Raw genomic sequence first — 23,424 nt, 5'->3', positions numbered from 1 at the left:
GAATAAGGAGGTAAGATCATCTGCTGAGAGTAAGGGATAGGAGTGGTGTGGTTTCTATGTAGGGAAGCTAAACCGAAGTTGGAAGTGGCTGTTGATGTATATGGGAAGGGAAGTTTATTAACAATTTGTTTTAAAAAGTGACAGGTGGAGGAGCGCCTGGGTGGCTCAGTCGGTTAAGCTTCTGATTTCATCTCAGGTCATGATCTTGTAGTTGGTGAGTTTGAGCCCCACATCGGGCTCTGTGCTGACAGCTCTGAGCCTGAAGCCGCTTCAGATTCTGTATCTCCCTCTCTCTGCCCCTCCCCCTGCTCATGCCCTGTCTCCCTCTGTCTCAAAAATAAATAAACATTAGAAAATATATTTTTTTAAAGTGACAGGTGGAAAAAAAATAAAAATTTTAAAAAGTCACAGGTGGTATAGATGGTTCAATAAAAATCCATATGTTGTTGGGGCGCCTGGGTGGCGCAGTCGGTTGGGCGTCCGACTTCAGCCAGGTCACGATCTCGCGGTCCGTGAGTTCGAGCCCCGCGTCAGGCTCTGGGCTGATGGCTCGGAGCCTGGAGCCTGTTTCCGATTCTGTGTCTCCCTCTGTCTCTGCCCCTCCCCCGTTCATGCTCTGTCTCTCTCTGTCCCAAAAATAAATAAAAAAACGTTGAAAAAAAAAAATTAAAAAAAAAAAAATCCATATGTTGTAAAATAATGTCTTTGAATCTGTATAGCTTTTAACCAGGAGTGCTCAACCATTTAGGTATAGAAATGGAAAGATAAATAGAAGGAATTGTAAAGCTGTGTACCAAGTGAAAGCAAATATAGAGTGAAGGGCTGGGTTTTTAAAGAATGAAGTTTAGGATCTTTTTAACTGCTGACCGGTCTGTTTTGTGTCCTATTCCAATTACAAAATTGGCCATAGAGTTAAGTTTTGGCTAGGTGAGGTGTTTCAGTAATGTGTTCTGTTTATTTATTTTTAATTTTTTTTAATTTAAAAAAAGTTTTTTTATTTTATTTTTGAGAGACAGAGAGAGACAGCATGAGTGGGGGAGGAGCAGAGAGAGAGGGAGACACAGAATCCGAAGCAGGCTCCAGGCTCCGAGCTGTCAGCACAGAGCCCAATGCGGGGGCTCGAACTCACAAACTGTGAGATCATGACCTGAGCCACAGTCGGACGCCTAACCAACTGAGCCACCCAGGTGCCCATAATTTTTTTTGTTGTTTTTTAATTTGAGAGAGAGCATGCAAGTGGGGCTGAAGGGGGAGGGGGAGAGACAGAGAGACAGAGAATCTTAAGCAGACTCCACAGAGCATGAAGTCCTGACACAGGGTTCAATCCCATGACCCTGGGATCATGACCTGAGCTGAAATTAAGAGTCTGATGCTCAACTGGTTGAGACACCCAGACGCCCCAGTGTGTTCTATTTATTATTTTTAGTTTTTTTTTAAGTTTGTTTATTTTTGAGAGAGAGAAAGAGAGCATATAAGCAGGGGAGAGGCTGAGAAGGTGGGGACAGAGGATCCGAAGAAGGCTGGGCTGACAGCAGAGAGCCTGATGGAAGGCTTGAACTCACCAATGGCAAGATCACAACCTGAGCCAAAGTCAGATGCATAACTGAGCCACCCAGGTGGCCCAATTTATTATTTTTAGTCTTAACTTCAATGATTTTGGCTTTGTCTCATGCAGAAAACCATACAAATTAATGCCTTTACTTGGTATTAGAGTCAATTTTTTCTTTTTCTATGTATATTTCTGTTGTATAGCTATATAAAGCCTCAACTAATATCCTTGGTATTCTTTTAAAATTGGCTGGTAACAAACTGAAAAAAAAATCTTGCAACATATTTGACAGCCAAAGAATTAATAATCTTTTCATATAATGAGCTCTTCAGATTAATAAATTGAGAGCTAAAAACTTTATGGGGGAAGGGCATAAAGAACATAAATAGCCCAACATACCATGTATCTCTGGATGGTAAGGTAATATGTTATAATGTCAGCTCATCTCAATTTAAGCTGTGAATTCATCTGATATATGAATCAGATGCTCAAAACTTTACCAGTGCAGGAAAGTGACTAAATATGAAGTTCATCTGGAGAAATTGCTTACATGAGAATAAAGGAGTCAAAGAAATTTCCAAGATGCACAATATTTAGGAGACATATGCATCATAATGTAGTCCAGTGCATTAGAAAGCTACATATTTATTTGAGAGAGAGTGTGTGTGTGTGCGCGTGCGCGCGTGTGCACACAAAAGCAGGGGAAGGGAGAGGGAGAGAATCAGAGAATCTCAAGTAAGCTGCCACGCCTAGCACAGAGCCTGACGTGGGGCTCCATCTCTTGATCCTGAGATCATGACCTGAGCCGAAATCAAGAGTCAGATGCTTAACCAACTGAATCACTCAGGCGCCTTAGAAAGCTACATATTTTAAAATTGTGTAGCATTGGCACAAGAACAGCAGAGAGATAAATTGATTCATAGAACATAGTAGGCAGTCTAAATAGAAGTGAAAGCACATTTAAGAATTTGTTAAATGATACGGGGCGCCTGGGTGGCTCAGTTGGTTAAGTGGCCGACTTCAGCTCAGGTCATGATCTCATAGTTTGTGGGTTCAAGCCCTGCGTCGGGCTCTGTGCTGACAGCTCAGAGCCTGGAGCCTACTTCAGATGCTGTATGTCCCTCTCTCTCTGCCCCTTCCCACCTCCTGCTTGCACGCGTGTGCACACACACACACTCTCTCAAAATTAAAATAAACATTAAAACAAAATTTTAAAAAGAATTTGTTAAATGATTAAGTAAAGAGACAATGCTATATTTTAATTTTTTTAAGTTTATTTTGGGAGAGAGAGAGCGAGCAGAGAGGGACAGAGAGAAAAGAAGAGAGAGAATCCCAATCAGGCTACATACTGTCAAAACAGAACCTGACTCAGAGCTTGAACTCACAAACCATGAGATCATGACCTGAGCCGAAATCAAGAGTTGGACATTTAACTGATTGAACCACCCAGGCAGGCACCCCAGAGACAATGCTATATTTTAATGCTTTATTTACTTTTGAGAGAGAGAGCATGCCTGCGAGCGAGCAAGGAAGGGGCAGAGAGAGAGGGAGACACAGAATCTGGAGCAGACTCCAGGCTCTGAGCTGCACTTAACTAACTGAAACACCCAGGTGCCCCAACAGTGCTGTATTTTAATTGGGGAAAATATTTTTGAGACAGAGAGAGACAGGGCGTGAACGGGGGAGGGTCAGAAAGAGAGGGAGACACAGAATCGGAAGCAGGCTCCAGGCTCTGAGCTGTCAGCACAGAGCCCAACGCGGGTCTCGAACTCACGGATCGTGAGATCATGACCTGAGCCGAAGTCGGACGCTCAACCGACTGAGCCACCCAGGTGCCTTAATTGGGGAAAATAAAATACCTTGGGCAGCTGGCTGTTTGGGGAAATATATTTGCACTATATACTAAAATGACTTCCAGGTGTATTAAAGATTTAAGTATGGCAAATGAAATCATATAAGTATCAGAATAAATTATTGGGCCATTATTCTCTTGTGGGAAATGACTGAAATTTCTTCTTTGAAGAAATTATTAAGGTGCTTTACAAATGTAAAGAATGTCAAACATAGGGGCACCGGCTGGCTCAGTCAGTTAAACATTCGATTCTTGATTTCAGCTCAGGTCATGATCTCAAGGTTTGTGGGATTGAGCCCCAAGTGATTCTCTCCCTCTCTTTCTGCCCCTCATCTCACTCGCATGTGCGCTGTCTCTCTCTCTCTCTCTCTGAAAATAAACATAAAAAAAATAAAAATAAATTTAAAAAGTCAAACATTATAAAAATACGTAACGTAAAAGACGAAGTCCTACGTTACTCATTTTGCCAACACTGTGATGCCATCTTGGCATGGAGAAGGCTTTTCTAAGCATGAAACCAGAACCTAGAAGGAAAAAAATCAATACTTCTAAGTACATTAAAAAGTAGGGGAAAAAATGTAAGCATTTTTTTAAAGACTATGGAAATGACAGCATTTGACACATGGGTTATATTTTTTCTTCTTTTTTTTTAATGTTTATTTATTTATTTTTGAGAGAGCAAGAGATAGCTTAAGCAGTATGGTAGGGGCAGAGAGAGAGAGGGAGACAGGGAATCCCAAGCACTGTCATAACAGAGCCTGATGCAGGGCTCAAACCCACAAACTGTGAGACCATGACCTGAGCCGAAATCAACAGTTTGGATGCTTAACTGACTGAGCCACGTAGGTGCCATGCCCCCTCCTGTTTTTTCTTTTTAATGTTTATAAGGGGTGTATTTTCTAATTGAGAAAGATGTAATACTAATCAGTATGTGAAGAATAACCAACTCATTTCCAGAACACCTGAACAGCCAGCTCATACAAGAGGAAGATATAAATGGCCAGTAAACATCAAAAGATGCTCAACTGAAATGCAGAATCAAGCCAAAGCAATCACGAGGAACAAGAAAAAAAATCTGGAGGACTCACACTACCAAGTATCAAGCTGTAGCAATTAAGATTAATGTAGCATTGGCACATGGATAGACAAATAGATTGATGGAATAAAACAGTCCAGAAACAGACTGATATGTATACTGTCACATGATTTATGATAAAAGTAACACAGTGGTACAGTGGGGAAAGGAAAGTCAAATAAATGGTGCTGGTCAATTAGATATCCATATAGGAGGAAAAGTATCATGATTTTACCTTACCACCATATGCAGTGATCATTTTTGGATGGTTTGCTGACCTAAATTTGGAAAACAATTCTCACTATGTCAACAAAGATATATTTACAAAATGGCCCAAACATCAGGATAATTTCATAAATTGGATTATGTTAAGATTAAGACCATGTATTCATTAAAAGATACCATTAACATCATGAAGAGTGGGTAGAAGTGGGAGAAGATGCTTGAAGGACATATGCCTGATCAAAGACTCATCCTGCATCTAATATTAATACACCCCCTTTTTTTTTTAATGGGAAAAGAACTTGAATAGGCACCTAAAAAGACCAATATTCAATGCTATATTTTAATATTAGAATTAGAACTTGAATAGGCACCTAAAAAGACAAATATCCTGCATCTAATATTAATATACCCCCCTTTTTTTTAATGGGAAAAGAACTTGAATAGGCACCTAAAAAGACCAATATTCAACGTTTATTTATTTTTGGGACAGAGAGAGACAGAGCATGAACAGGGGAGGGGCAGAGAGAGAGGGAGACACAGAATCGGAAACAGGCTCCAGGCTCTGAGCCATCAGCCCAGAGCCCAACGCGGGGCTCGAACTCACGGACCGCGAGATCGTGACCTGGCTGAAGTCGGACGCTTAACCGACTACGCCACCCAGGCGCCCCTAAAAAGACCAATATTCAAAGGACCAAGCAAGTGTTTGGAAAGCAATCATGATTGCATGAAAGGGGCTCAGCCTCATTTTGGGAAATTGCTGTGGTAGTGTACATTCTTCAGAATGACTAAATGAAGCAAAACAAAACAATGTTAGGACATGGAGCAATCAGAACTCTCAAACATTGTTACTGGGAGTGTAAATTGATGAACTATCTTGGAAAACTAGCCTGTCTGCTAAAACTGAGCATATACATACTCTGGAACACAGCAATTCCACTTCAAGAAATGTACACTTAAGAACATTCACAGTGAACAAAGAAAAAAGAGAGTCTTAAATATAGAAAACAAACTGATGGTTACCAGAGGGGAGATGGGTGTGTGGGGGGGTAGTTAAAATAGGTGAAGGGAATCAAGAGTACACTCATTGTGATGAGCACTAAGTAACATATAGAATTGTTGAATCACCATATTGTACATTGAAACTAATATAACACTGTATGCTAACTAAACTGGAATTTAAATTTTTAAAATTCACACACACCATCAGTAGAATTAGTAAGTAGTGGAATAGTCATGTAGTGGAATATTATGCTATGAAAATGAACGAATTGCAGCTGTTTGACACAATATGAATCTTACAAGTGATACTGTAAGAAACCAGTGACAGGAATATACACCAGAGGTTCCCAGACTTTCTCCCTTCATGGTACTTGGTTCATGGCACTTGTGGGCCAAAAGAAATACCTAAACTGTTCTGTTTATTAAGTAGTAGATATGAACAACTTAGTAATACTTACGTCCCAACAAGTTAAGAGCCATTAAAATAATGCACAAAAATTGAAAAAAAAAATTAGTACTTTTACTTCATTTTTAAATAACCACAATTAGTAATGGGATGTATACTTTCAGCACTGTACAACTTCTCAAATCTTGGAATCAGATTGGACACCCACCACCCTCATTTTCTGTTCCATGTTGATTTTTACACATTACTTATTATTATAGCAACCACTGAAAATGGCAGCTTATTAACAAAGATTATACATCACTGAAAAGAATATAGCAATCTAGTAGTTGGCATGGTGTAATACAGATGTTGAATATCGTTTCTCTCAAATTTAAAATAACTTGTAGTCCCCAGGCACCCTTGGTGCAGTTTGGAAACTGTGGGTATATTGTGTATTTTTCCATTTATTTAATGTTCAAAAACGATCAAAATTAATCAAAAGTGTTGGAAGTCAGGAGAGGATCTTTTTTTTTTTTTTTTCTTTTTTAGTCTTTGGAGGGTATTGATTACACAGGGTCACAAAGGGAGGTGCCTGGAATTCTGATAATACTCTGTGATCTAGATGTTGGTTTACATGTGTGTTCACTTTGTGAAAATTTATTGTTACATTTAAATATGAGTTGTACACTCTATGTTATGCTTCAGTAAAAAGGTTTTTAAAAAATAACATCCGTCTTTATCAGATTGTCAAACTTAAAGATTGAAATCATTCATACCCTTTAACCACAATACCATTTACAGATTTTAATCCTACAGGACTGCTTGTGAATGTGGGAAAGTTCCATTTAGGGATGTTCACTACAATGTTGTTTATGATGGCAAAAATTGGAAACAAACTAAATGCTAATCAAACAGGAACAGAATATAATACTGCAGTTATAAAGAATGAGGAGGCTGTATATACTGAGGTAGAGATGCCAGAGCACATCAAGTGGGGAGAATAAGAAGCTATTTATAAAGTAGTATGAATAACATAATCCTGTTTGTGTGTTTTTTTTTTTAAAATGCTTATTTATTTATTTTGAGAGAGCGAGCAAGTGTGGGGGAGGGGCAGAGAGAGAGGGAGAGAGAATCCCAAGCAGACTGTGAAGAACCTGACATGGGACTCGATCCCACCAACCATGAGCTCATGACCTGAGCTGAAACCAAGAGTCAAGACACTTAACTAACTGAGCCACCCAGGGGTGTGTGCGTGCACACGTGCGTGTGTTTTAAAGTAGAAGAATATATGTGTATGTTTCTATGTGCGTTGAAATAAAGAATCTAGAGAAACACAAAGTTTTAATGGTATTTATTCAAGGGATAGGATTGCAGTTGCTTTTTACTTTGCACATCCTTTCTGTTTTATTTTAATACTTGGATTTTTATGACCATGTATTATTTTGATACATAAAATAAGTAAAATTGAATTTAAGTTTTATTTATTTTGAGAGGGAGAGAGTGTGTGTGTGTGCACGAGCAGGAGAGGGGCAGAGAGAGAAGGAGAAACAGAGAATCCCAAGCAGCCTTCACACTGTCATTGTGGAGGCTGACATGAGGCTCGAACTCACAAACTGTGAGGTCATGACTGAGCCTAAATGAAGAGTTGGATGCTTAACCAGCTGAGCCACCCAGTCTCAGTTGAGTTAAAAATTGAATTTTTAAGATAGGATATCTGAATGTGAAATCGTCCTAAGAGGAAAATAGCCTAAAAACTCAAATATTTGTCAGTGTGAATGAGAACTAAGTCCATGTAGTTTAATACAAAAAAATAATACAACTAATTAATTACATAGTTGATTCAGTAGCTAGCCAAATCAAGAAACATGAGTGAAAGCTCTCATTTTCAAAATTAAGAATAAGAAAGAAAATAATAAAACCACACAGATACACTGGAAAGAGGAAAGTAGCTTTTTAAATTGTAGAATGGCTTCTTTAGTTGTAGGAGAGCGTGTACAATTCTATGCTAATCTGCCTGAAAACCTTACTGAAATTATGTTTCTAGGAAAATATAAATGACCAAAGAAGTTAATAGACTAAAAACCATTTTAAAAAGTTGAATAATTAAAAAAAAAAAGTTGAACAATTATATTTCTCCTTTGTACATCTGCCTTCTCCCTCAGCAAGCAAACAACTACCGCTGACTTCAGGAACTTTCTTGAGTGTATTCAGAGAAGAATTGATGCTACTGGAACTTAACCTGTTTCAGACCAACCTAATTCTTTCCAATTAAAAAAAAAGGAAAAGAGGTCAACATAGGGTGCCTGGGTGGCTGAGTCAGTGAGCGTCCAAGTCTTGATTTCAGCTCAGGTCATGATCTCACAATCATGGGATCCAGCCCAAGTTGGGCCCTGTGCTGGACCTGGAGCCTGCTTGAGATTCTCTCTCTTCCTCTGCCTCTTCCCCTCCCTCAAAAACAAAACAAAACAGGTCAACGTAACACTGATACCTAAACCTAAAGTAGCAACAAAAAGAAGATCTCTTGAGAACCTCACTTGTGATTCATGAGGCAGAATTTCTAAATAATAACAAATACAAATCAGTGTGTCTATTAATATTCATCATATTAATAAGACAGGGAACTATCATCATAATATAAAAACCTAAACGTCTCTCCCTTTAAACTTTTAATAGGAAATACAGATTGACATTATAAACATACTTAAAAGATAATATATATATATAAACAGGAATACTTAGTGGTGAAACACTTAAAGCATTCCGATTAAAATCAGGACTATAATAAGATACCTTCTATTATCCGTATTGTTGCCATTGTTGTTTCTTTTGGCCACTGAAGCCAGACTGATTTTTTCTTTTTCTTCTTCTTCCTTTTTTTTTTTTTTTTTTAAGATTTTAAGTAATCTCTATACCCAATATGGGGCTCAAATTTACAACCCCAAGATCAAGAGTTGCATGCTCTACCAACTGAGCCATCCAGGCACTCCAGACTGATTTTTTTCTTTTTTCTTTCTTTCTTTTTTTTTTTTTAATGTTTATTTTTGAGAGAGAGAGACAGAGGGTGACCAGGGGAGGGGCAGAGAGAGAGAGGGAGACACAGAATCAAAAGCAGGCTCCAGGCTCCAGGCTCCAGGCTCCAGGCTCCAGGCTCCAGGCTCCAGGCTCCAGGCTCCAGGCTCCAGGCTCTAGGCTCTAGGCTCTGAGCTGTCAGTACGGAGCCCGACACGGGGCTCAAACAGCCTTTGAACTATGAGATCATGACCTGAGCTGAAGTTGGCCACTTTACCAACTGAGCCACCCAAGTGCCCTGGACTGATTTTTTTCTTAAGTGAAATATAGTTGAGTATCATTCAGTTTTTTTGTTTTTATTTTTTTAAGTTTATTTTTGTTTATTTTGAGAGAGTGTGCACTCGAACAGGAGAGGGGCAGGATGGAGGGAGAGAGAGAGAATCCCAGGCAGGCTCCACACTGTCAGTACAGAGCCTGATGTGGGGCTTGGACCCACTGACTGTGAGATCATGACCTGAGCCAAAAGCAAGAGTTGGATGCTTAACCAACTGAGACACCCAGGCACCCCTAGATTTTTTTATTTTTATTTTTATTTTTTTAAGTGTTTAGACTTTTCATACTTCTTTCTGGAACTGTATACTGCATATTCAGGATTTCTGAGGTGCTGATTAGTGCAATTAGAATAAAGAAATTTAAGGGGTGCCTAGTAGCTCAGTTGAGTGTCTGACTCTTGATTTCAGCTCAGGTCATGATCCCGTGGTGGTGGGATTGAGCCCCACATTGGGCTCTGTGCTGACAGCACAGAGCCTGTTTGGGATTCTCTCTCTCCCTCTCTCTGCCCCTCCCCTGCATGCTCTCTGTGTCTCTCTTAAATACAAATTTTAAAAAATGTGAAATGGAAAAAGGTTTTAATTTACATAATGGAGTATTAAAGTTTATGAAACATACTCAAGGCTCTTGCAAATCAGTAAGAAAAAGGACTGAAAAGAAATGTGCTATTATGTTGATAGTGATTTTCACTAGATGGTAAAATTGAGTGAATGTTTTTCCTTTTTATACATTATTTTCCATATTCTGTAATTTTTCTAAAAACATGTAATTCTTCTAAGTCAGAGGAAGCAAATTGTTTAAAGTTGGTTACCTACAATACAGAATGAGTTTCCATATAGAGACAGAATGTATTTCTTAGAACTATACTGCTGTCTTTCTACTGCCTCCTGGATAGACCTAATTTTCACCGCAGATTGGTAATGAAGCTTTGAGAAGCTGAGAAACTTCTTACCAAATAATAGAGATGACAGACACATATTGACTTACGTATGGCTGGTTATCGTTGTTAGGTATTACTACTAACCCAGATTTTTTGATCATTTATATCATGGTAGCCTCTTCCACCATTAACATACTCATGTAAATTACACAAGTGACCCCCCCCCCTCAAGTGAGGGATAGAGTTAGAGAATCTGTATACTAGACCTGATTTCATCCTCATAATGATTGGGGAAAAAACTCTTAGTTTCTTGTTAAATGGATGTGGATGTAATAGCATCTTCATATGTGGACAGCATATTTAAACTTTAGTAAAGGGTTGCCCTCTTATTTGAGTGTTAACTGTTTCTTGTGCTTTTTAATAATACGAGTGTATTAACCTCTTGGATTTACTTGCCAATAAGCAAAGCATTTGCCCTGCAAGATAAGAATAATCATATTGGTCAGTTGAATTAAATTTAAAAAAGTATGACATGGAACCAATGAGGGTAGAGCAGCTAAGAAATTAAAATGTTAATAAGAAGCAAGACATTTAAGTGTTGTCTTCAAAAGAAAGCATTTACCTTTTAATTATGTGTGTATTATGTTAAAATACTTCTGTGACACTTTAATCCAAGAATTTATAATCTGAGACCCCAATGTAATCAGTTACAGGATTTACATATCATATACAATATAAGAGCAAAGGAAATGTTATATTACAATGTGAATTTTTTCAGAGCTACATTTCAGATGAATTTTGAGATTAGAGAATTTTTCGAGTAAATATATCTTATGAGTGAAGATAGTACGTGTGTATTAAATAGAACAATTTGTTACTTTCATTTATTTTAGAGGTGAAGGATACATTTGTTTAGAGATAAAGGAGACATTATTTTTTAAAAACCTTTTATTAAAAAATTTAAACACAAAAGTAGATAGAAGACCTCTGTGTGTCTGTTGTCCAGCTTTAACAGTTACCAGTTTTTGGCCAGTCTTGGTAAATTTGTTCTACCACATCCCCCTTTCCTATAGTATTTGGAAGCAAATCTAGGCATCATATAATTTCATCTGCTAATGTTTTAGTAGCCACCTTACTCTTACAACCCCTAAAAAATTTAATAGTAGTTTCTTACTGTTACTGAATATACAGTTATTCGATTTTCAGTTTTAAATGTGAAATTTGTATGTAATTTTACAGTTTGCTTATTTGGGTCAGGATCTAGATAAGTTCTACAGGTTGGCTGTTGGTTGATCTCTCTCTTAAGTCTTTTTGATCTATAGGTGGCCTTTCCATCTGTTTTCTTACCTTTGCAGTTTATTTGTTGAAGAAAGAGAATCCTTTGTCTTGCAGACAGTACATAGTTTTCCTGTAGCCTGGATTTCAGTGATCATGATATAAAACATTTTCATTATCCCTTCTAGATGTTTTAGTCTTTGTCTCTGTGGGGGCTTCATGGGTTTCACTGATTTCAGATTTCAGCTTTTAATACCAAGTTTTGGGTTTGGGGTCTGTAAATCATTTAGGTAGTATGAATTGGGACTGCATAGTCCTATGTATCTTAGGTTTGAAGTTTCAGTTTTTCACTGCAGACTTTGAAGGCTGTGGATATTCTTGACTTTTTCATTCCTGGTTTAGGCAGGTAGTCAGCTCCAAGTCCCTTTGCTTACAAGGATCTGCTGTCTGGACTCCTTCCTATCTGGTGTTTTGTACTCTACCCACAACCACTCAGAGGTATAAACTATTCTGTTTTTCTTCCTTCCCAGCTGTTTTTGAGTTTTGACAGCTGTGAAGTTTTTGCTCTTGGTTTCAAACTCCGCTATTTATCCAAAAGTTCTTTTCTGATAACTTTATTCAGCAGTTCCTTTTGTTTGGAAAAGAGCTGGAAGGTTTTCATATGTGTCGCTGTCATCTGCCTATTGCCAGAAGCTTTACTCCAGTTTGTCTTCAAAACTCAGCTGAAATTCTTCTTAGAGTAGTTACTTCATTTGTGATACTAAAACACTCTGTTTACATCCATTGTATAATCTATGAGCATTATCTTTCTGCTCTGACAGATTCTACATTTTTTGAGATCAGAGAACAACTCTTACTTTGTATTCCTGTGATGACCATAGTCACTAATATATCCCTGATACCTAGCACAGTGTCTTACACAAATGTTCCTGATATTTATTAATGAGAAAATAAGTAGAATATTTCTAGCTATAGTTTTCTTGCCTTTGATGTGAAAAATGACAAAGATAAAACAGGTTCAGTAATCCATGAGTTTCATGTACTGAATATGCCAGGGTACTTGGTAAAAGATCAGATGTTAATAGGAAACATCTATTTTTGTCTATCAACTTAAGCATCTATTATTTAGAATTTGTTCTTGACTTTCTCATTTAGGTACTGGCAGTTTATGTTCTTCATCGCTAGGGTACACTAGTGTATGAAGTTTGCATTGAAATTTGTTCTCAGAGTTTATTGTATGAGCACTGTTGTATAGAGTACTATGGAGAAAGGACATAAGATTATGCCTAATCAGTGTTTCTCTTTAAGGTGCTCACAGTGTGGTTGGGAGACAGTAAGTAACTATGTATGAAGCTGGGGTTTTTCCCTAAGTGTTGAATTCTTTAGCTAAATTTGGGCAGTTTCAATAAATAATGATAGAATAACAACACTAAATATTTGATTCTCTAACTGTAAACTTCAGAATAGAGACTGTGTCTTGATTTTTTTTGTTTGTTTCTTCTGAGGTTGAGTTCCATCCAAAGTAGATTGTTACCAATTTGGATTATGGATTCAGAAAGCATTGAATGTGTATCTAGCTAATGCTATGCAATGTGCTAGGTATTGGGGGTATAGTGATAACAGTGGTTACCTCACAGAGTGTAGAGTGTAATGGAGTGACATGTTGAACAAGTTTAGTGAATGTGTGCATGTATGTCTTGATGCTGATATGGAGGAAAATACAGTGTGTCATGAGAAAGTATAACAGGGAACAGAATTTAGATTGGGGAGTAAAGGGCAGGTCTCTATGAGAAGGTGACAAATTAGTGGAGACCATTAGGAAGAGTTATAGATTAACCCGGCAAAGAATCACGGTACTAGTGCTTCATGTGGAGGCAGTAGCATATGTGTGCAAAACTCACGAGGTGAGATAGAGCTAAAAGAAAGCTAATGTGGCAGGAATATAGGAGACAGGGAGAAAGAATGGTAAAAAATGAGGTTTGGAAAATAGGCAGGAGTCAGATAACTTAGAGACTTGTAGCCCATATTAAAAATTTTGAATTATGTTCACACTGAGGCTGCCATTGAAAAGTTTTAAACAAGGAATGCCATGAAATAATTTACGTTTTTAAAAGATCATTCTGGCTGCTGTGCGGAATTGATTAGAAGAGGACAAGAGTGGTAATGGAGAAGCCAGTTCTACCTAACCTTTTCAGTAATCCAAGTGAACGATTTGAAATATAAATCCTGTCTCACAGATGTGCAGTTTATTGAATATTGTCCAGCTTTTGAAAAAACATACACATATGTAATGGTAGATAAACAATTTAAAAACAAAAGAGGGCTTATATTGCTCAAACTTTTCTAAAACTTGTTCATTTTTACGTGTCATGGTAATTTTTCTTTGATAACAACTGCTTTTCATTTCTGAAGATTTTTGCTCTTTACTGACTCTTCAAGAGGGGATAACAGTTTCAAACATGAGTGAGATACGTGAGTTTCATAGATTGTGTCTGTATGTTCTTAGACCATAGTTTGAATTCACTTTCTTTTATATTTTTTTCTAAACCTTTCCAAGTTTCTGCTGTTGGGAATTAGCCAAGATTATTTTGTATGCTAATCTGATGTCAAAACTAAGCTGTTCAGTCTTAGCCTGTGGTGATTTTGAGTTGGCTGGGAAAGCAACCAATTAAAAATCCCTCTGGTTAAGGAAGACTTTCATCCCCGTCTTTATCTCCCAAAGAGTTTTCTGGGTTTGGGGATGGCTTGCATTGCCCTTGCAGTAGTTTTTCCTTCAGTATGTTATAAGATTTTTACTTTAGTCTGTCCTAAAACATCACCAGGAATTCCATCCCTTTGTATCTTCAAGGTGTTAATTCTTTTTTTTTTTTTTTTTTAATTTTTTTTTCAACGTTTATTTATTTTTGGGACAGAGAGAGACAGAGCATGAACGGGCGAGGGGCAGAGAGAGAGGGAGACACAGAATCGGAAACAGGCTCCAGGCTCTGAGCCATCAGCCCAGAGCCCGACGCGGGGCTCGAACTCACGGACCGCGAGATCGTGACCTGGCTGAAGTCGGACGCTTAACCGACTGCGCCACCCAGGCGCCCCAGTGTTAATTCTTATATATGTGTGTTACTAATACTTTACTCGGTTTCGTTGTATTTACATTTTTTATTTATAATATTTTATATTCTTGGGCATTTTAGGGTTTTATGTAATCACTTATCTCTATGATTTTTGCCTGTGATATGTTTCAAAAGGCAGTGTTTACCAAGTAGCTTTTAATATTGCTGTCATTTAAGTCTGGAATTTATTTTTACTATATTTTATTAGGAGACATCTAACTTTGCTTTCCCATTTTTTTCCTTTTTTAAATGTTTATTTATTTTTGAGTGACAGCATGCACACGAGCCAGGGGAGGGGCAGACGGGGGACAAAGGGATCTCACTAATCATGAGATCATGACCTGAGTCAAAGTCTGATTGATGCTTAACCTACTGAGCCACCCAGGTGCCCCCCCCCCCCCCCGCTTTTTTTTTAAGTTTTGAGAAAGAGAAAGAGAGTACATGCATGCACCCACAGGAAGGGTGGAGAGAGAGAATCTTGAGCAGGCTCCACATGGGGCCTATACCTGGAACTTGAGATCATGACCTGATCTAGAGTCGGAAGCCCAACCGACTGAGCCATCCAGGCGCTCCTCCTTTCCCCATTTTTAGGCACTCTTTGTTAGCTCCTTCTTCAGTGATCAAAGCATTTTTTTCTTCATCATGTTAATTTTTTACACATACTGTGGTCTACTTTTGAAGTTTGCATTTTGTTCCATTGATTGGTTTGTCTTCATACCTTTCCAGTATTGTTTTAGTTGTATTATATTGTCTGGTTTTATATCTCTTGGGAGGTAATTTACCTACTTCTAAAAATAAACTATTTTCCCTTAAAGAACCAAAAGTTGATAGAGTCTTTTAATAGCCTTGTTATTCATTGGGTACAGAATATAATATGAAACACTTAACAATGAACTGAAGTAAGTAAGATTTAAAAAAAATTTTTATAAAAAAATTTTTTTAACATTTTTTAATTTTTTTTTTTATTTTTGAGACAGAGACAGAGCATTAACAGGGGAGGGGCAGAGAGAGAGGGAGACACAGAATCTGAAGCAGGCTTCAGGCTCTGAGCTGTCAGCACAGAGCCCATTGTGGGGCTCGAACTCACGAACTGTAAAATCGTTACCTTAACCAACTGAGCCGCCAGGCACCCCCTAAATAAGTCAGATTTTTAAAAATCTAATCAGAATTCTTTTTAAATTTTTTTTTTTTTCAACGTTTATTTATTTTTGGGACAGAGAGAGACAGAGCATGAACGGGCGAGGGGCAGCGAGAGAGGGAGACACAGAATCGGAAACAGGCTCCAGGCTCTGAGCCATCAGCCCAGAGCCCGACGCGGGGCTCGAACTCACGGACCGTGAGATCGTGACCTGGTTGAAGTCGGACGCTTAACCGACTGCGCCACCCAGGCGCCCCAGAAAATCTAATCAGAATTCTTACCAAGGAATCTGGAGCCTCAGTTTCCTCCAAGCTCTACTCTATAAGCTGTATGAATCTATGAAAGAATAAATCTTTAAGTCTTCTATAAAAACGTTAAAAATTACCCTTTTTTAAAATTTATTTATTTATTTATTTATTTTTGATTTACATCCAAGTTAGCATACAGTGCAACAATGATTTCAGTAGTAGATTCCTTAATGCCCCTTACCCATTTAGCCCATCCGACTCCCCCCAACCAAGCTAAAAATTACTCTTTTTATATATACTCTTCCTTCCTGATAGATTATCTTTAAGAGGCAGTGTAGTGTACATTATTAAGAACATGGATGTAAAGACAGACTGCCAGGGGCCGGATTTGTGCTTTACCCCTTTTTAGTTGTATGATTTTGAGCAGGTTATTTAATTTTATATGCCTCAATTTCCTTATCTGTGAAAGTATAGAGTGAGTTACTTATGTAAAGCACTTAGAACAATGCCTGGCACATATTAGATCTTTTTAAGAATTAAATGCTATTTTTATTCTGGATCAGTATCCATAAATCCCATTCACAGAATGTCTAAGTTTGCATTTTTGGATAAACCTGGTAAGGATAATTGGAAACAAGTCATTACCCTCTTCCCAGAATTTAAATGTGAACCCATTTTTAGCTAGAAAAATTGAACAGAGTAAAAGGGGGAGGGGCTTGTGTTAATAAGGGCATGTTTACATTGTAACTAAGGAAGCAACTTTTCAGAATTTTAATTTCAAATCCCATTTAAGTAAGATGTACCAGTTTTCAGTCATTAAAGGCATACGATGAGTTGTAATGTATACAAAGCTTAATTGTCTTTGGTGAGTACAGGCAAAAAGGTTGTATAACTTGTTTTCATTTCTCCTATCTTAAAGAAATTCTAAGCCTTAAGTTTGCTAATGATAAGTTATTTTGGTAAGAAGTGAGGTTTTTTTGTATTATACCATTTTGGGAGTGTGTGTATATATTTATTTTGATAAGTAGATTTACTTTTCTGCCCTAGATAAAAACTTATCACATTGTTAAGCTTCCAAATACAGATTAGGTCATACATTCTCAACTTTATTTTCTGAGTTATTCTCTGTTGGTTAATAGTCAAAGTAAATATGACAGTGATTAATAATAGTGAATTTTACTGTTTACATTCCCAGAAGCTCTTACTATAGCAGAAAACATAATCATCTCTAAAATTAGCAAATCTTTCCTTACGAAAGTTTACTGTTAATGAGTATCCAACCGTTTTATGTGAAGATAACATTTTGCTTCCCCTTCCTGGGCATGTGGTAGCCCCTTATCTCTTCTTTTCGGTAATTGTTACGGATTTTTCACAGCAGTCCTTATTGATTTGCATTAATATACTTACGTAATTTGACCTGGCTCCCATTGTGACTAGTGATTTATGCCCAAGAACTAGTTGATTGAGTTTGTAGTATATTTTCCCAGCACAAAGTTAACTGGCCCATTTTGGCACATGAACTCTAGATCTTGTCTTTTTGAAACCCCTATTCTGTAAACTGAGCTAAGAGTTAAGTGTAATATAAAGTGAATAAGATAAAATTCCAGCCTTCTAAGGCACTATATTTATATAGCATATAAAAATTCAAAGCATTTGGTGAAGCTGGAGTGGGAGAAGGAGGGACAGTAGTATTTGTCTCTTTTTAACCATGTGCATATATTATTTGTGATAAACATTGAACACATTTGTTAAAATGTTACTTTTAAAAGAAGTTCTAAAAAGTCAGGCAAAATGAGTAAGGGATTGTGACATGATTAGAAATCCTGCCATCTTGGATTATTTTAATTTATTTATTTTTCATCCTGGATTACTTTATTTGTTTAAGATTTTATTTTTAAGCAGTCTCTTTACCCATTGTGGGGCCTGAACTCACAACCCTGAGATCAAAAGTTGCACACTCTCCTGACTGAGCCAGCCAGGCACCGCCCCCCCCATCCTGGATTACTTTAGACGTGATCTGTTAATTTTAAAAGTTTCTTGAACATAACTTTTTATGTTTATTTAATAAGTGTATAGCACTTTGTAGAATTTAACATGTACCAGATACTAATTTTTAAATTAAATTAATTTTAAATGTTAATTTTTAACTTTATATACAACTATTAAAATATCTTGTATGAATTGTAAAAATTTGTTAATTTACTATTGCTGTGGAATCATACTGACTTTGGGTAGTACCCATTAAATTCATTAAATATTAAGTCCATCAAATTATATCTAGAAGTATAATTAAAGTAAAATTAAAATTAAATTAAAAATTTTTAATTACCTTTTTTATTTTTCATTTCAGCTTTACCAACAGGGACGCTTATGTCAACTGGGCAGTGAATTTTGTGAATTGGAAGTTTTTGCTAAAGTATTGAGAGCTTTGGATAAAAGGTAAATACACTTTTTAAAAATTGTAGTGAACTATACATAACCTAAATTTTATCATTGTAACTTTTTAAGTGTACAATTCAGTGACATTAAGTACCTACCTACCCATTGTTGTGAAACCATCATTACCACCTTGCTTTTTGTGTTCAAGAAAAGGAGACTGAATTCATCTTCCCCATTTTGGCTGTTACATGTGGTGGAGCCACATACAAGTATAGACGACACAGCCTTTGATTATATACTTGCTGTTCTCTTTAGCATTCTTCCTGAAATTTGCTTTAAATGCTATTTCTTTTTCCTAACCCACACTTCTAGGAAAATAAGAATATAGTTTTACAAAATACTGCTAATTTCTAATATGAATATTGCCAAGTTGTTTTATTTGTTCAACAAATTAACTAAGTATATACTTGTTCAATGCCTAGTACGAATCAGGTACTGTTCAAGATGCTGTGAATAAGTTCTACAACATCTCTTCCTCATGGATTTTGTATTTGAGAGAGGAAAATAATAGGTAAATAATATAATTTCGCTGTTAGAGGTAACTTTGAAATGTGGCCTGTGTACTGTAGAGAAACTTTTTGGTTAGTTGAATAATTAAAATTAATCTGTAAAATAAATAAATGAGAACTTCATTTTGGTAAAAGAAGGCTATAGCAAAACTTTTAAAAAAGCATTCTTTAAGAAAAGGTTACCTTTCTGGAATTTAAATTTCTCTATACAATTCTAAACGTAGCCATTGTAAAGATTTAGTGGAATACCTCTCTTTCATCTCTCAGGTTATCTTTCACCAAGTCAAAATCCCTTGGTAAGTGTTTAATGTATTTGTGAAACTAAAAGCATGTAGTTTGACTTTTTTCCCCTTTATCCAAAGCAGTGATTCTGGTATTTACAATTTTGTCATTTAAAAGTTTTTTATTAAGATATAATTCACATACCACCACATTCACCATTTTAAATTATATAATTAATTCAGTGTCTTTAGTATATTCACAAGGTTTTGCAACCATCACCACCATCTAATTCTAGAACATTTTCATCACCCCATAAAGAAACCCTGTACCCATTAACAATCACTTCCTATTTCTCTTACCCCCAGCCTACCATTAATCAATTTTCTGTCTCTAGATTTACCTGTTCTAGAAAAGAGAATCATATGGTATATGGTCTTTTGTGACTGGCTTCTTTTACTTACAATGTTTGGAAGGTTTATTCATGGTGTTGCTTGTATTAGTACTTCTTTCCTTTCATGGCTGAGTAATTTTCCATTGTATGAATATACTGTGTTTTATTTATCTAGTCATCTGTTGGTGAACATTTTGGCTGTTTGGCTATTATGATAATACTGCTGTGAACGTTTATGGACAAGATTTTGTGTAGGCATATGTTTTCAATTGTGTATATAACTAAGGGTGTATACATATGATAACTCTGTTTAATTTTTTTAGTAAACTCTAAACTGTTTTCCATAGTGGCTGTATCATTTTATGTTCCTACCATCAATGTATGAGAGTTCCAATTTTTACATATTTTTGTCATCACTTTATTAGAATAATGATTACATCCTAGCAGGTGTGAAGTGGTATCTCATTGTGATTTGGGTTTGCATGTCCCTAATGACTAATGATGTTGAGCATCTTTTCTTGTACTTATTGGTCATTTGTATACTTTCTTTGGAGAAATCTCTATTCAAATCCATTTCCCATTTTTAAATTGGGTTATTATTGAATTATAAGATCATTTGGTTTTTAAAAGTTAGTTTTAGGGGTGCCTGGGTGGCTCAGTTGGTTGATCATCTGACTCTTGATTTCGGCTCAGGGACTCTTGATTTTGGCACAGGTCAGGATCCCAGGGTTGTGGGATTGAGCTCCACGTCAGGCTCCACACTGTGTGGAGCCTGCTTAGGATTCTGTCTCTCTCCCTCTGCCCCTCTCCCCTGCTCATGTTCTCTCTCTCTCTCTCTCTCTTTCTCAAATTTTTAAAAAAGAAAAGTTAGTTTTATTCTTTTTTATTGACATTTGTTTACACATACAGGAACACGCAGTGATCTACTGAATAAAAATATTAGGCTAAATTATGGATTATTATGGCCTCATAATTCATAAGGCAGAAAGTTTTTTGTATCTTATTCCATCTTGGAAAATAATGGTAGTGTTATTTTTAAAAAAGAAAGCTAGTGGACGCCAGGGTGCTCAGTCAGTTAAGTGTCCAACTCTTGATTTGGGCTTAGGTCATGATCACACAGTTCGTGACTTCAAGCCCTTCATTCCCAGCGTGGATACTGCTTGGGATTCTCTCTCTCCCTCTTTTTCTGCCCCTTGCCTGCTTGCTTGCACACACCTGTGCACACCCATGCACATGTGTTCTCTTTCTTTCTCCCTCAAAATAAATAAATAAACTTAAAAAAAAATAAAAATCAAGCTAGCACTTTCTAAAACTGTAAAATATGTTATCTTTATAAAATAATCTTTTCTTCTCTTTCAGACATTTGCTTCATCATTGTTTCCAGGCTTTGATGGATCATGGTGTGAAAGTTGCTTCAGTCTTGGCCTACTCATTCAGTAGGCGGTGCTCTTACATAGCAGAATCTGATGCTGCAGTAAAAGAAAAAGCCATTCAGGTTGGCTTTGTTTTAGGTAAGTAATAGTAAAATAGAGGAGTGTTTTATTGTAGGACATGACTCGTTAAACCTACTAATGATAAAGGATTTCACCAGAACATTCCCAAAGTCTACATAAGGAAGTTGAGAAAAACATCAGAAAAATTAGGTGTGATTTTTTTTTTTTTTTAATTTTTTTTTTTCAACGTTTATTTATTTTTGGGACAGAGAGAGACAGAGCATGAACGGGCGAGGGGCAGAGAGAGAGGGAGACACAGAATCGGAAACAGGCTCCAGGCTCTGAGCCATCAGCCCAGAGCCCGACGCGGGGCTCGAACTCACGGACCGCGAGATCGTGACCTGGCTGAAGTCGGACGCTTAACCGACTGCGCCACCCAGGCGCCCCTGGTGTGATTTATTGAATGTTAACTTTGTGCCAAACACTAAAGTAGGCATTTAAATGTTATATTTTCCAAATCCTCATAACATTCCAGTGGTGTAATGGTATTAATGGCACTTTACAAATGAAAGATTCAGAAAAGTTAAAAACTTGCTCAAGTCACATAGCTGGTAGTGTACTAAAAGTTTAGAATCCTGCATCTATAAATTCCTTACCACATGTTTTGCTAACATGTCCTGCTGCCTCCAGCCTCTTTCACCAGCTTACCATATGCTGTGGCATGAGACTTAATCCTTTTAAGGCCTCAGTTTTTCAGTCTCTAAAATGAGGGTAATCCTGTATTTCCTGATGGGATGTTACAAGAATACTGAAAACATATGGGGAAGGAGTCTGAGAAGGTTTTGTTTGTTATATACAGAGAAAAATACTGTTTAAATTTTGTATAACATTAAAAAAAATGTTTATTTGGGGGTGCCTGGTGGCTCAGTCAGTTAAGCAGCCAACTTTGGCTTAAGTCATGATCTCGCATTCGTGAGTTTGAGCCCTGCATTGGTTCTGGCAATTTGGAGCCTGGAGCCTGCTTTGGATTCTGTGTCTCCTTCTCTGTCTCTCCCCCACTCGTGCTCTGTTTCTCTCTCTCACAAATAAATAATAAGCAATAAACATTAAAAAGAAATTTTTTTAAATGTTTGTTTTAAAGACACAGAGAGCGTGAATGGGGGAGGGACAGAAAGAGATGGAGATCGAGAATCCCAAGCAGGCTCTGTTCTGTCTGCACTGAGCCTGACATGAGGCTTGAACCCATGAACCATGAGATCATAACCTGAGCTGAAATCAAGAGTCAGACGGTTAAATGACTGAGCCACCCAAGCACCCCTGCATAACATTTTATATATTTTTACAAATCTACATAGATAAGTATGTTTCAGGCAACTACTTATTAAAGTTGTTACTTACCCTTCTTTTTACTTTCTTTAAAAAATTTTTTTTGAAATAATTATAGATTCACAGACAATATCAAAACCAAGAATTGACATGACTTTAACGCTATTTAAAAAAAATTTTTTTAATGTCTATTTTTGAGAGAGAGAGAGAGAGAAAGAGAGAGAGATATGTGGGGGGCAGGGGGGCAGAGAGAGGGAGACACAGAATCTGAAGCAAGCTCCAGGCTCTGAGCTGTGAGCACAGAGCCTGATGGGCTCGGACTCATGAACCGTAAGATCATGACCTGAGCCAAAGACGGACGCTTAACCAACTGAACCACCCAGGTGCCCCCAAGTTCAGTACTGTTAAGTAGACTACAGACCTTATTGCATTTTCAACAATTTTTACATGTACTCACGTGTGTGTATGTTTCTATGCAGTTGATTCCATGTAAAGATTCATATAACTGTCATTACCATCAAGATACAGGACTGTTCCATCAACACAGACTACCTTTCATTTTTAACTCCTTACATTAATGTGTGCACATGCCTGTTTTAGCTCTCTTACACATGCACATACACTTTCTTTGCTAACAAATTTTCATGATCATTTCCTTCAATCTTAGAATAATTCTTTGTAGTGGTCATAGACAGTTTGCTGGAAGAACTTCAGAACATTTTTCCTGAAAAGAAATTTATCCTCTGATAGTCCCATGGAATAAAACTGCAACCAAGAATTGTCCCCCAAAAATGTCTCTAGCAAAAGAGTATCTGTGATCTTGATGAATGTTAAGGTTGACATCCCTTTGGTCCTAGATGATTATGTAAAAATCTGTAGAACAACTTCAGTATCAACCAAAGTGAAAGGCAGAAAGTTTTTAGTGTTCATTGATGTCCTCTGTCAGCTCCACAAACATTTATACCAATGTCTGGTTGTTATAATGAGCCAGACTGAAGAAATATCTTGCAGGTAGAATCAAGTTCTAAC

General features: G+C 37.1%; 2 protein-coding genes across 2 annotated transcripts in view; one reads left to right on the top strand and one right to left on the bottom strand.

Moving 5' to 3' along the window:
* CHCT1 (CHD1 helical C-terminal domain containing 1) overlaps positions 1-23,424 on the bottom strand; it is a 74,420-nt gene that overhangs the window by 2,634 nt on the left and 48,362 nt on the right. The window lies entirely within an intron of this gene.
* The window catches only part of APPBP2 (amyloid beta precursor protein binding protein 2), a 52,782-nt gene that overhangs the window by 3,427 nt on the left and 25,931 nt on the right, over positions 1-23,424 (top strand). Inside the window, exons 2-3 of the mRNA XM_025916337.2 lie at positions 18,426-18,514; positions 20,996-21,147. Of these exons, the coding sequence (XP_025772122.1) occupies positions 18,426-18,514; positions 20,996-21,147 (241 nt within the window). The remainder of the gene's footprint in view (positions 1-18,425; positions 18,515-20,995; positions 21,148-23,424) is intronic.

The sequence above is a fragment of the Puma concolor genome, chromosome E1 (genome assembly GCF_028749965.1).
Source record: "Puma concolor isolate L17-30 chromosome E1, mPumCon1.1.hap2, whole genome shotgun sequence".
Taxonomy (NCBI): domain Eukaryota; kingdom Metazoa; phylum Chordata; class Mammalia; order Carnivora; family Felidae; genus Puma; species Puma concolor.
This window is presented reverse-complemented; position numbering and strand designations above follow the sequence as displayed.